This window comes from Nicrophorus vespilloides, unplaced genomic scaffold, assembly GCF_001412225.1.
Source record: "Nicrophorus vespilloides isolate i.1.1-1 unplaced genomic scaffold, Nicve_v1.0, whole genome shotgun sequence".
NCBI classification, from domain to species: Eukaryota; Metazoa; Arthropoda; class Insecta; order Coleoptera; family Silphidae; genus Nicrophorus; species Nicrophorus vespilloides.
Window position 1 is genome coordinate 136,595 of NW_017099854.1, and position 14,080 is coordinate 150,674.

At 28.8% G+C, this 14,080-nt stretch overlaps 4 protein-coding genes across 4 annotated transcripts; 3 read left to right on the forward strand and 1 right to left on the reverse strand.

Annotated features, from left to right (window-relative positions):
* The first annotated feature begins 1,329 nt into the window (after positions 1 to 1,329).
* Positions 1,330 to 2,246, forward strand: LOC108565834. The gene is made up of 3 exons (XM_017925480.1): positions 1,330 to 1,406; positions 1,461 to 1,823; positions 1,881 to 2,246. Exons 1-3 carry the CDS (start codon positions 1,346 to 1,348, stop codon positions 2,180 to 2,182), a joined length of 726 nt encoding a protein of 241 aa, XP_017780969.1. The 5' UTR covers positions 1,330 to 1,345; the 3' UTR covers positions 2,183 to 2,246.
* Positions 2,247 to 5,229: 2,983 nt separating this feature from the next.
* On the forward strand, positions 5,230 to 6,089 carry LOC108565828. Its single transcript, XM_017925473.1, has 3 exons — positions 5,230 to 5,298; positions 5,357 to 5,734; positions 5,788 to 6,089. Exons 1-3 carry the CDS (start codon positions 5,238 to 5,240, stop codon positions 6,087 to 6,089), a joined length of 741 nt encoding a protein of 246 aa, XP_017780962.1. The 5' UTR covers positions 5,230 to 5,237.
* A 4,962-nt stretch (positions 6,090 to 11,051) lies between these two features.
* Positions 11,052 to 12,131, forward strand: LOC108565839. The gene is made up of 3 exons (XM_017925489.1): positions 11,052 to 11,137; positions 11,191 to 11,553; positions 11,605 to 12,131. The coding sequence occupies exons 1-3, from the start codon at positions 11,065 to 11,067 to the stop codon at positions 11,907 to 11,909; spliced, it is 741 nt and encodes a 246-aa protein (XP_017780978.1). The 5' UTR covers positions 11,052 to 11,064; the 3' UTR covers positions 11,910 to 12,131.
* A 78-nt stretch (positions 12,132 to 12,209) lies between these two features.
* LOC108565838 (probable cysteine desulfurase, mitochondrial) lies at positions 12,210 to 14,080 on the reverse strand. The gene is made up of 7 exons (XM_017925488.1): positions 13,903 to 14,080; positions 13,694 to 13,764; positions 13,376 to 13,630; positions 12,994 to 13,321; positions 12,643 to 12,939; positions 12,457 to 12,589; positions 12,210 to 12,397 (listed from the first exon to the last, which is right to left on the reverse strand). Exons 1-7 carry the CDS (start codon positions 13,994 to 13,996, stop codon positions 12,244 to 12,246), a joined length of 1,332 nt encoding a protein of 443 aa, XP_017780977.1. The 5' UTR covers positions 13,997 to 14,080; the 3' UTR covers positions 12,210 to 12,243.

A 14,080-nucleotide genomic window follows, 5' to 3' on the forward strand; every position in this document is an offset into this window, starting at 1 on the left:
TATAAATAAAGGAATACACAAGTTATATATAGTTTTAGTCAGGATTATCCATGAAGACGTTGAAACACGTGCCTAGGGGCCTCGAACAAAAATTTACCTAGGGGCCCCAACTATCCTTAATTTCTTTTGAATTAAAAACAAAGTTACTCCATTGCAATGTTGATAAAACAATTAAAGAAAAACACAATATGTGTACATACACTTGAACTACTATATTCAATACAGATTATAACTACAAAACATTACCTAATAAGAATATTCACTGAGATAGTATTGTTTCAGTGAATTAATTAAAGGAAAAGTCTACAGAAATATTGTTATAATATAGATCGGATACTTTCAACAATAAAAATTCAAAAAAATCTAACAAAATCAATGGTTACATTGATGAACATAAAAAAAATGTTATGTAATTTCGAAACTTTTCCGTTCATTGTTATATTTTGTTACAGTTTCAAACCGATTTACTCTTTGCCTGCATTGTAAATAATACATTTATTATAAAAAAATGATAATAATGTTAGTTAATGTTTTCTATAATAATTTTTAGAAAAGATTACGATAATGGAAAGGTTTATTTGCATTTTTAGTGTCTTTTAACAATGAACAAAAACATTCGCAGAATAATTTGAATATAGATGCATTTATTTATTATTTTATGATTCTACTTTTTTTTTATAATTTTCGTCTTATTACATTATATATTTGTAAAAGACCTAATGCAAAATCAAGTGTAAGTAATGGTGATATTTAGAATCTTCTTTTTATGATAATGATTAAAAATTTTGATTTATTTGTCCGTGAGGTCTAAAATTTTGGCTACCTCTGTTATATAATATATGAAATATTATAATTGTATCCATTGTACTGGATTATGTGCAAAAAAAAAACGTTATATACCTCTGTTATATAATATATGAAATATTATAATTGTATCCATTGTACTGGATTATGTGCAAAAAAAAAACGAAATTAATATTTTTTAAATTAATTATATCAACTTTAATGTATAATTAACATGATTTATTTGCTCAACTTACTTTGTCTTAAATATTACCTACTAGCAAAAAATATTTAAATTCTGCAGAATTGATGTTATTTCATTATTTTTTATTATAAAGCAACAAAAACTAAATCTGATTCATAAATAACAACTTGAATAAGATTTAAATTCATAATATGTTATTAGATTGCACATAATTATATAATGTTTTCTAAAATAAATATGACACGTGTATGTTTAAAACTTAAAGTGTCGTCAAATATTTGTTTGTAATTTATGTTTTATTACATATATATATATATATATATAAGCTAAAATTCGAGAAAACAACTTAAAAGCAAAATGCTTCTCTATATTGTAGTTGTATCATCAATTGTGGCCATTGCAAATGCTATAAAAGTAGGTAAGTAGTTATCTTTAACTTGTGTTTTTTTTGTAAATAATGAAATAATTTTAGCTCCATTAACAAATCCTTGTAGTCAAAAATCGTTCGACTTGAATGAATGCATTTCTATTAAATTAGATGATGCAAAACCGTATCTACTGGATGGAATACCCGAATTATCCATACCTAGTTTAAAACATATCTATATTCCGTACTCGTATCTGAACAGATCCAACTATGAATTCGGAGTATGGAACTACGATATTACAGGTCTTGAAAATTTCAATATCCTAAAAGTTGACGTAGATCCAAAAGAGAACATCTTTAAAATCGAAATCGAATTTCCATATGGTGAAGGTAATGGTTCGTATGGATTCAAAGGCAATTTGTTTAATTTGAATTTTGATGGCACCGGACCAATCAAAGTGAATGGAAGTAAGTTTGCAACATTCTTACAGAGAATTATTAGTTATTGTGAGTTATTTTTTTCAGCAACATTAATTGTAAATTTAGTACTGAAAACCAAGGTAGTTCAACGTAATGGTCACAATTACTTGGAGAAGGTAAACAGCCATGTGAATGCAAAAATACATGGTAGCTTTTATATGTATCTTTATAACTTGTATTCGGGAAATACAATGATTACGGAAATTATGAATCTAGTTATAAAAGACAATAGTTTTTATATGTTCGAACTGGTTGCTCCAATTCTAGAAAACCAGATAAAAAGTCTTCTCGATAAAGCTATTGACAATGTCTTCAAAACTTATACCTACGAAGAGCTTTTACCTTAAGTTATAATTATGTTATACATACAAATATGTTTGTATTTCCATTGTTAACTTTCCTCTTTCCATAAGATGTTAAAAAAATATAAAAAAAAATACACAAATTATAAAACTGTATTTTTTTATTAGTTTTAGAAGTGTATATTTTAAAGTCTATAGTGCAGATGCATCAAAATATTGTTCAACTTGAAAGTATTAAACTAATAAGAGCAAATTTAGTACAAAATTTAATTTTAACAATTATTATTTGAATATGTTTTAAGAAATACGTTATTTTTTATTTATGTATGTTTAACTGTTTCAATAAAGATATCTACAATTACAAACAATTTTATTTCTTAAAGATGAACAGCATTTTTTAACACTTAATTACTTTTTTATTTGAATATAATTATATGTTTTTTATTTATGTATGTTTATCTGTTTTCATAATTAAATACAAATGTTTTTTTAATGATTCATTTTATTTACAGGAAGAATACAGAAATACCATTTTTGGTATATCTATTAATTACATTGATGTAATTTGTGTTTGAAAAAGTTGGAGATAATGAATATTTATAAACAAAATATTTGTGTTTTTTCTTCCGGTATTTGATAATAATGTTATCAATCTATTGAACAAATTCCAAATTGTTATATTATTTGAGTTCATGCGGAGGGACTTACGGACAATAGACTGTTTTTATCAGTTTTATTTGATTCTCATGAGAGAAATACATTATTTGAAGAGATGCACTGTAAACATATACATATAATAATATCGGGGCAGAAAGACGTTAAGTTAAAAGAAATGTGAACTTTGAAATAATCTCTATGGAAAACTAGTGAATATTTTTAAACAATTTAATATTTATATAACATGGTTACTTTTACACTTTTCAGAATATGTAAACAAGTCAATAGTTTTTAAGTATTCTGATATATTTAGATAGTGTCAGTGCGAAAATCGGCACGATCTTTGCGGACAACCCAATAACATTATAAATATAAATAACCACAGTTATCTTTATTATTTTCAAACAAATTTCCGCAAAACTACAAACTAATCAATCTTCTTCCGCGCATTGTGAAAGTGGCTAAAAAAGTGACGATGAATCACGTTCAACAAGAAGACTAATTCCATCCTCTTTATTCCTCTATAAAACCATAATTCACCCTGCTGTGATTAGGAGCACACAGCAAAGAGTAGAATCCAGATGCTCCAGAGAGTGAAGAATATGATTGTAGACATGACTCTCAATAAACCATCAGCTCCATAGAGAGGCAAATATCCTAACAATTAATAGCATTATGCACGACACAGCTATGAAATTCTTCGCCGCGGAATAATAGGATACGAATCCATTTCTTCTGGAAGCCATAAATTATGACAAAGAAAAACCATTTTTGGAAATATAGTCCTAAATATTGAATGTAATGAATATATCAAGTTTTTTTTATGGACAACTTTTGATCAAGATGAAAGTATTTAAATTCTAGTTTAGAAATCTCTTTTTTTCTACATTTATTCAAAATAATTTCTTCTCATAATTCGTGTATGCGATTATACGCGAATATGTGTTAGAAAGTACATTTTTATTAAATTAGGATTTTTTTGTCTATGTTAATTATTTTTCTAATAACTTTGATTTTTACTCTATTAGCTTTATTGGAATACATTTATTTACTCAAAATATGACTTATTACATTGAATCAAACGAAATACAGTAGAACTTTTCTAATATTACCTGGAGATAAAGACTGTATTGTATCTTACAAATAAAAGTTGCAATAGCTATGTTTTCAATAATGCACGTACATAATTGAGCCTATTTGTTTCATAAGTCATAAGAAAACAAAATCTTCTTTTTTCTATCGATTGTTTAATTAAAAAAAAATATATTCATTAGGTCAAATTAAAGGGTCTCTATGAAAAAAAAAACTAATTCAGTTCATTTTTCATTTATCTGTCTCTAAAACATAAAAATAAATGATAAGTAAACTAAATATTTTTTTTAGTTTAAGACTAAACAAGAGTCATCTCTACGCGTACCAGAAGTGGCTCAGGAAGTCACTTTCACCCTTAAAAAGAGGCAACACTGAACAGAAAAACCGCAGGCCGACGATGCCAGGTACCTAGGTATATTCCTGGATCGCAAGCCCTCTAGTACGTGACGAACGACACGATACATAGAGACCCCCACATGAACACTGTTAAGAGTGAAATCCCCAAGTTCAGTGCCCGTTACCAGAACAGACTGGAAAATCATCCCAACAGTCTCGCGTTATTCCTGCTAGACAACAGTGACACCCTAAAGAGACACAACACCCTCCACCTCCCCCTTAGAATCTAGAAGTTAGTTTTCTTGTCCATTAGAGTGATTATTTTTATTTAAGTTTTATAGTGTCGTCAAAATCAATTTTTAGTTGGGTTGTTATTGTCATTGAATTATATTTTTATTGTTAAATTTATATTTGTTTATAGGAAGATATAGGAAGAAGAATAGATATGGGAAATCTTTTCGTTTCATGCCTACTTATTTTTTTTCTGTTTTTATTTACTTTTTTTGTCAATATCAAAAAGCAGTTCATCTCGTTTCCAAAATTGTGGCAGATTGTGAATGATTAAAAGTCAAAAAAGACTAAACAGTGGACGTTTTCTAAGAAATTTTTATGTTTAGGAAAGTTTGTAGTTTAAACCAAAATGTTCATTCTTTTGATAAACGTAAAATAAATAACTATTATCTAAAATCGATAATCGTGGGTAATTAAATGAAAATACTTTTATAACTCGGTCAACCAGAGATTAGACTAAAGGCAAAAAATATCATTTTTTGGGATAATGGAAACAAACAAACTAACTACCCTTTTTATTGTACTACAGGAGATCCATAGTGGGGGTTTGATAAAATTCATATAAATAGATAAACCACGGAAACAGATATCATAGTATAATACAATATTTCTTTGACTTTTGATATTCATAAATATTTTCAATTACCAAGAAATAAGTCAATTGTATTAAAACATAGTTATTATATATTAATTTTTAATTAATATTTTATAACGTGAAAACAAGATGTTTCTAAATATATTACTTCTATCAACATTTGTAGTTTTCGTGAATGCTGCAGCATTGCGTAAGTATTTATAATTATTTATTTAATTATAATATTATAATTAACACATTTATTTCAGCTACATTCATAACACCTTGCAGTCCACACTCGCATGATATAGATACATGTGTTTTTAACAACTTTGAAGCTGCAAAACCCTATCTTACGAAAGGAATTCCCGACCTAGATATACCGAGTTTAACGCATGTTCCTATTCAAAATTCCTTTAAGAAAGTTATCCCCAACTTTGAATTTCAAATATGGAACTATACTGTAAAGGGATTAAACAATTACGAGGTCCTTAATGTTAATACAGATCTGAAAAATAACATCTTCAAATTCCAAATCCGTATCCCTCACTTATCGGGCAATGGATCATATAGGTATAAAGATCTTTTCAAAATGGACTCGGAGGATGTTAATGTTGATAATATGGGAACAATCAAATCATTTGCAAGTAAGTTCAATTTTCATCATCAATAAAACGTTACTAATATATTGTTATTTCAGTTGATTTAATTTTGAATTTAGAGCTAAAAACCAAGATAGTTCAACGGAATAAGCAAATTTACTTAGAGCATGTGGATTGGAAAATCGATATAAGTAGAGAAGGTCCTTTCCGTGTGTATATGACCGAAGCGTATGTGAATAAATTTGATTTTTCGGGTTTATTTGACGAAAAATATAGCGATATTTTATTCGAGTTGTTTGTTCCAAAACTAAAAGATGCTATTCAGGATTTATTGTTCGATTTTACTGATACTTTTTTCTTTACTTATACGTACAATGAATTTTTCCATAAATTGTCTTAAATTTTCTTTTTTATAATTTGCGACTGTTATAATAAATATTATCTTAAATAATAATAATAACATTTATTGCAAGAAAATAGAATAATAAAAAATATAAATCAATTGATAATACTAAAATTATTATTAAGAAATATATTTTTTTGTATTTATATTTATTATATGTTTAATTTAGTTTTTCTTAAATAAATCATATGAGAAATATACGAATTATACATCTATAAAATTTTGTTTCATAACGTTGATAAACTATACTAGCTATATTTCACAATAACTGAAATAAAATCTCAATTCAATATTCCATCATTATATATATTTTCTCAGATTGCTTAAGACCAGAACAAAATAAATACGAAAATAAATTGCAAAAAAAGGGAAAATATCGATCATTTATGTATAAAAAAATGTGGTATATAAATATTATATATTTACAAGTAACATCAAAATATAATAATTTTTGAAGCAATTTCCAAATAAATAATTATTTCGTTTCTTTTTTACAACCTGAAAGTTCATTGACAAAACTTGTTTCGTATTTGTTGAATCCCATTAAAGATCTACAAAAAAAAAAATAATGCTATGAATATATTACATTTATTTTAATTCCACATAATAAATCTTTATTGGTAAACAATTTTTGTATCCATCTGTGTTTCTGAGATACAAAAATAATACGAATTTTTCTTAAACACAAGTAATTTCAAATTAATTTTTTTTTCAATAATGATAAGAAATTTATAAAAAAAAGTAGACAAAACTATTTGTTTACAAAACGTTTTGTTATCTTCTAATATTCAAATTAACGTATTTTTAATTGCAAATAAGTCACGAATCCTCTCATTAGTTAATTTCTAAACTATATTTTATCTGCAGATGAAATTCAATGCGAAATATATTAATATCTTAGACAATAAATTAAATTAATGGCATGTAATCTATTATTGAACTTCAAAAACATTATGACTCAAGAATTCAAGAATGTGATTCGTACTTAGTTGGTGATAAATTACGATGAAACAGGTTAGCCATTCTGGTCGTGCATACATTAACGAAACCCTTGTTCCAAAGGCACTATATAAAAGGAGGATTTCGTCCAAATGGTCACAAACGAAAAAAATGTTCAAGTTGCTAATACTAACTCTTGTAGCTGTGTCTGCTTATGATCTTCGTGAGTATTAAATTTTGTGGTAATTTCTGTAATAATATTATCTTCTTGCAGCAAGTTACATAAGGCCGTGCTCGAGGAAGGATCCGAATCTTAATCAATGTATAAAATGGAATATTGAGCAATGCAGACCTCACTTATACAGAGGAATCCCTGAATTATTTATAGGCCCTATGAATAAACTCAACAAAGTCAAAATCGAAGTGATCAATGAGCACATGAAAATAACGTTAACGAATTTGGAATTGAAAGGATTTTCAAATTTCCGCGTGAAAGACGTGCAAGTCGATTTGCAAGAAGGCACGTTCAAATTCGATTTCGTATTCGTTTCCTTCGAAGGATTAGGCGATTTAAATATGGAAGGAACTTTCGTGAGGACGTACATCGCTGGGAACGGAAGAAGTTACGGAAACGGAAGTAATTTAATATTTAATAAGCAAAATAATGTAGGAGAATTAATTATTTCATTTTTTTCAGCAAATTTGTTGGTCTCATTCAAATTTGATACGGAACAATACATGAAGCAAAATAATGTACATTTGCGCATGAAGAACTTGCAAATTGGCGTTAAGAAGAACGGGCCTTTCCATTTCGATTTCAACAATGTCCGCTTTAACCACATCCAGAATAGCAGAACAATCAACGATTACTTTAATGAGAATCAAGACGAATTTGTGAATGACATCAGTGCTGGACTGGAAAAGCTTTTCGATTCGATCGTCGGTAGAATAATTAGGAGAATATTTATAAATATCCCTTACAAACAATTGTTTCCCGTTGTTTGAAAATATTATAATACTGTATCAAAATGTATACTATTTTAAACTTAAATAAAGAACGTTTTCTGAATATAATTCTTTCATCTGTAAGTTTAGAAATAACAGAAACAAATTAATTTAAAAGTGGATAATTTTGTTTATTTTTGATAAAAAAAACATATTCCATGAACTGTTGTTTTGAAGATCACGGATTTCAGGTATAAAATAAACAATTTTCGAGGTTCTCATTTAGTATTAATAAAAAATGAAGACTTCATTAATCGTATATATTTTCATTGGATTTGTATCAGCAGCTCAGCTTCGTTAGTTAATGAGTAAAATAAATATTAAATTATAATATAAAATAAATGGGTAAAAAGACCTATCAATAGCCCTTTGTACTTGTTGACTTTTTTTGTTAAATTATAAATATTTATTTTGTTTTCTTTTTTAACTGATGCAATAAACATTATTATAATTATAAAAGAAAACTTTTTAGCTTCTTTCATTGTACCGTGCACAAAATGCCAAGGATTGAGTACGTGCATCAAAAGGAATTTGGAGATGGCGAAACCGTACATCTTTAAGGGAATACCGGGATTATCTATACCAAGATTATCGCCATTATAAATTCCTTACGCAGTGATCAATGTTCCAGATTTTGAAATATCCGAGTGGAATGTAAACCTGACGGGTTTCGATATTGTTGATTTGCAAGCAGATTCGCTAGATAATATTTATAAAATGCAATTTGAGTTCCCTGAGATTAAAAGCAAAAATTATTGGTAGATACGTAAACTTTAACTTCCACTCAACTGGAATATTTAGGGCAATTGGAAGTAATAGTTATAATATTTTTCTAATACTTTTAGAGAATTTACAATTGTTTTATACATTAAAGACGGAGCGCTACAACAGTTACGGAAAACAATATTTGCGAATGGTCAATCAAAATTTAAAGATCATGATCGATCGACAATTTCAATTGGTGCAGGAACATTTTGATGATGGATATTCGAAAATTTTCAATATAACTAAAATGATCATGAAACCATTATTGGAACAAATATTATTAACCTTAGAAAATGATCTTCTCTCATTACTCGATCAAGCTTTGAATACCTTTTTGAAGACCTATACTTATAACGATTTGGCAGTCATAAGTATATAAATGAAATTTCCTATTATTCAATTCAATAACAAAAGTAATTAAGTCCAGTAGATATTAATTGTTTCTGAAGAAAAATATAATTAAGCGTTGTTTTATAAGAACATATTTTAATTATCTGATGTAATTTATTAAAAATCTTTAAATATAAAATGCAGTGTTCATTTGCGTATGAAGAACTTATAGATAAACATTAAGAAGAACGAGCCTTTCTATTTCAATTGCAACAGTCTCGACTTCAATGACATCCATAATAGTTGAACAATTAACGATTTAAGTACAATCAAGACAAAAGTGCTGCACTGGAAAAGCTATCAATTCGATCGTCAGTAAAATAATTGGGAGAATATTTACATACAATTGTTTCACGTCGTTTATATATATATATTATAAAATTGAATCAAAATGTATTCTATTTATAAAGAACGTTTTCTGAATATAAAAAGAAACAGAAACAAATTAATTTAAAACTGGTTTGGATTTTTCAATAATTTCGCTTATTTTTTGATAAAAAAATATTCGAAGAACTGTTGTTTTGAACTTCTGGGGTTTCAGGTATAAAAGAAATGATTTTCGAGGATTTCATTTAGTATTAATAAAAAAATGAAGGCTTCATTAATCGTATGTATTTTAATTGGATTTTCTTCAGCAGCTCAACTCCGTAAGTTATAGAGTAAAAGAAATATTTAATTATAATATTAAATAAAAATTGTTCAGCTCCTTTTATTGTACCGTGCACACGATGCCAAGGATTGAGTACGTGCATTAGGAGGAATTTGGAGATGGCGAAACCGTACATCTTTAAAGGAATACCGGAATTATCTATACCAAGATTATCTCCATTTTCCATTCCCTACTCAGTGCTCAACATTGCCGATTTACAAATATCCGCGTGGAATCTAAACCTGACGGGTTTCGAAAACTTTGAGATTGTTGATATACAAGCAGATTCGATGGATAATATTTATAAAATGCAAATTTCGTTCGCTGAGATCAGATCCGAAGGTTACTCAGAAATGATTGGTAGATACGCAAACTATAACTTTGATACCACAGGAATATTGCGGACGATTGGAAGTAAGTTATTTTTTTTATATTGATTTATAATATTTTTGTAATACTTTTAGGAAATGTCCAATTGTATTATACATTAAAGACGGAGCGCTACAACAGTTACGGAAAAGAATATTTGCGAATGGTCAATCAAAATTTAAAGATCAAGATCGGTGGACAATTTCAATTGGTGCAGGAACATTTCGATTATGGACATTCGAAATCCTTCAATATAACTGAAATGATCAGTTCTGAGAATATGAAACCATTATTGAAAAAAATGTTATTAATTTTAGAAAATACTCTTCTCTCATTATTTGATCAAGCTTTAAACACCTTTTTCAAGACCTATACTTATAATGATCTAGCAGGCATAAGTATATAAATAAAATCTTCAAGAACTGATGTTTTGACATGAAAATAAGTTTGTTATAAAATATACAAAACAAGCAAAGCTATTTCCTGAGATATTAATAAATTTTAATATATTTGGTATCAACTTGTATGTGAATTAATTCAGGTGATTTTTTTTAACTAAACAGTTTTTGCAATAAAGAACCGAATGTTTATAGTGTTAATTATCCTATAATTTGAAACTATTTAATGAGCCAACATAAAGTAGATTAAGATATTTGTATATGTATTTAAATTGCAAATTACTATAATATTTGGAAATTAAAGTGAATAAAATCATGTTTATTTATATTAGACGACCTTCATTTAAGTTCCTACAAATCAAGATAGATAGATTCAATGTATTCATACCACTTCCACTATTATTCTAAAAATATAAATAGAATTATACTCGTCTCGAACAATCATTGTCTAACAAAAATGATATCGCGAAGTACGCTTGTTTACACTTCTGTGTTGTTCTTAATCAGTGCAGTTGCAGCAGACTCAATCCGTAAGATGACAAATCGCAATACGACAAATTAAAACTTTCTCTTTATTTTTCAGCATCCTACATTCATCTATGTCAAAGAAATGGTCCGGATATAGAAAAATGTCTGTTCGATAATTTCGAAATATTGAGATCACATTTGGGCAAAGGAATTCCAGAAATGAAAATTCCTGCACTCGATCCTCTGTTCTTAGCAGAAACCACCTTAGAACAAAGTAACTTCCGTGCGTCGTTCCTTAACGCTTCCGTTTATAATGCTACACAGTATAAAGTTAAAGCAGTTAACTTTGATTTCGAGAAGCCAACTTTGACATTCGTCATTAATTTCCCAGTATTAAACATCTTGGCAGATTACACGATTGGTGGGAGAATTCTTATTTTGGAATTGAGAGGCGAAGGAACTGCCACTGCTGATATTAGTAAGTAAATGCTTCTACAATACTTTGTACTAAATATGATTGTTTCCGTAGCCGATTTAACAGCGACTGCTCAGATGAACGGATTCAGAAAAGTAAAGAACAACAAGAATTATTTTATTTTCGATAATAATACCATCGACTTAGACATTGGTAATATACGTTTCAACTTCAATAACCTGTTTGGTAAAAACGAACAATTGACGAAAACGACGAATCAAATTATCAACGACAACTCGAAAGACTTTTTACAAGAACTGCTGCCTCTGGTGAAGGAAGTCGTTGCCTCTTTCGTATTCCCATTTGCCTCGCATGTATTCAAAACATTCTCTCTGGAAGAACTCTTTCCCGAGAACTAATTTATAGATCAAATCCATCATAAAAGTTTTATTCTAAGATTACATTTAATTATACCAATACAATTTTACTAATATTCATAAAAATCACGAGAATCTACACGTCATGCAGATGTGCATATATTATGTTGTAAATTAGTTTTCACTTTTGATTTATCGAATAATAAAATGTAAAGGTCGAACAACAAATAAGTCGAGGTCAAATAAATTATTTAAATTCTAAAATATTATTATATTGTTAACTTTGTATATCCAATATCATTTATAACAAAAAAAAACAATGTATTAAAAATAAATAGAATAAACATTTAAAAGTTTACTTTCAAAGCGAATTTTGTTAGTGCTGAGACCACTGAATTGTTTTTAAATCAATTCCCTCTTGAACCATTTCCCACAATGGACTCATTTCGCGAAGCCTCGTTACATGTTTTATGCACTTATCAGCTGCATAATCAATTTCGTCGAGCGTTGTAAAACGTCCCATACCAAATCTGTAATAACGTAATATTTCAAAATCTGTTCAAATCATTCGTTAATTTAAATAAAATACCTGATGGAACTATGAGCCAAATCTTCATCTGCACCTATAGCTCTTAAAACGTAAGATGGTTCGAGAGATGCTGAAGTGCAAGCAGATCCGCTGGATAAAGCAACATCCTTTAAAGCCATTAGCAAAGATTCGCCTGTAAATGTTAATTTCAAAATAACGATACTTCGAATATTGACTAAGTAATACCTTCAACATAAGCGAATGATAAGTTAATGCATCCGGGATAGGAATGAACGGGATCGCCGTTTCTAATAACGTGTGTCAGTTTGCTGTATATCCTATCCATTAGCCTTTGACTTAACGTTTCCATCCACTTATGATCATATTCCATTTCGCGATTGGCGATATCACATGCCATTCCTATACCAACAGCCAAAGGAGCAGGCACCGTTCCGCTCCTCAAACCACGTTCCTGTCCTCCGCCACTTTGCAAAGCTTCGATACGTACTCTGGGTTTACGACGAACGTAAAGAGCACCAATACCTATGATTTAGACATTAAAATGTTTACATAAGTTATTTATACTATATAGTTTACCTTTGGGTCCGTAAATCTTGTGTCCACTAATAGACATCAAGTCAATATTCATACTCTGCACGTCAATTGGTATTTTGCCGATAGCCTGAGCCGCATCAGTGTGGAAGAATATCTTCTTGGCTTTACATAATTTACCGATTTCCTCCATAGGCTGCCTCACGCCAATCTCATTGTTCACAGTCATAATGGAAACCAACGAAGTTTCTTCAGTCATCGCTTTTTCTAACTCTTCCAAACTGATAAGACCGTTTTCACCTACCGGGAGATACGTAACAGTGAAACCCTCACCCTCGAGAGCGCGACAAGAATCCAAAACACATTTATGCTCCTAAAACAACGGAATTTCAAACATAATAACAATAATTACAATTATAATAGTTACAGTTTGAGTAGTAATAACATGTTTCTTCTTTGATGCATAAAATCTGCCAACACCTTTCACAGCAATATTATTACTCTCAGTAGCCCCTGAAGTAAAAATAATTTCTTTCGGATCTGCTCCAATTAAATTGGCAATTTGTTCTCGAGCCACTTCAACTGCCTTCTCAGTCTCCCAACCATAGGTATGAGTTCTTGAATGTGGATTCCCATAATAAGATGTTAAATAAGGTAGCATTGAATCTAACACCCTTGGGTCCTATTGAAAATAAATCAATTATAATTATTTTGTTTATTTTCAACATCAAAAACCAATTCTTACCAAGGGTGTTGTAGCTTGGGCATCTAAATATATAGGACGACCAATAAGATTTCCATCATCAACCTTGGAATCTATATTTTAACAGTGAACAATTATGATGTTATTTACAACTTTCATTGTTTATAAATAAAAATTATCATTAGAAACATTGTATAACCTTTGTTAACAATTAAAAAAAAAACATTTTTTTTTTTAAAGTTAGGAATTACCTATAGTTTGATGACATCCTGTGGTTGAATGAAACAATCTATTGGTGAGTCGTTTTGGTATATTCGTATTGAGTTTTGTCAGATATCGCAACATTTTATTCTATATTATTTGTAACAAGCTAAACAATAAATTACACAATTATAACCTCAAATTGCATGTACAGGCTAAAGTTGACAT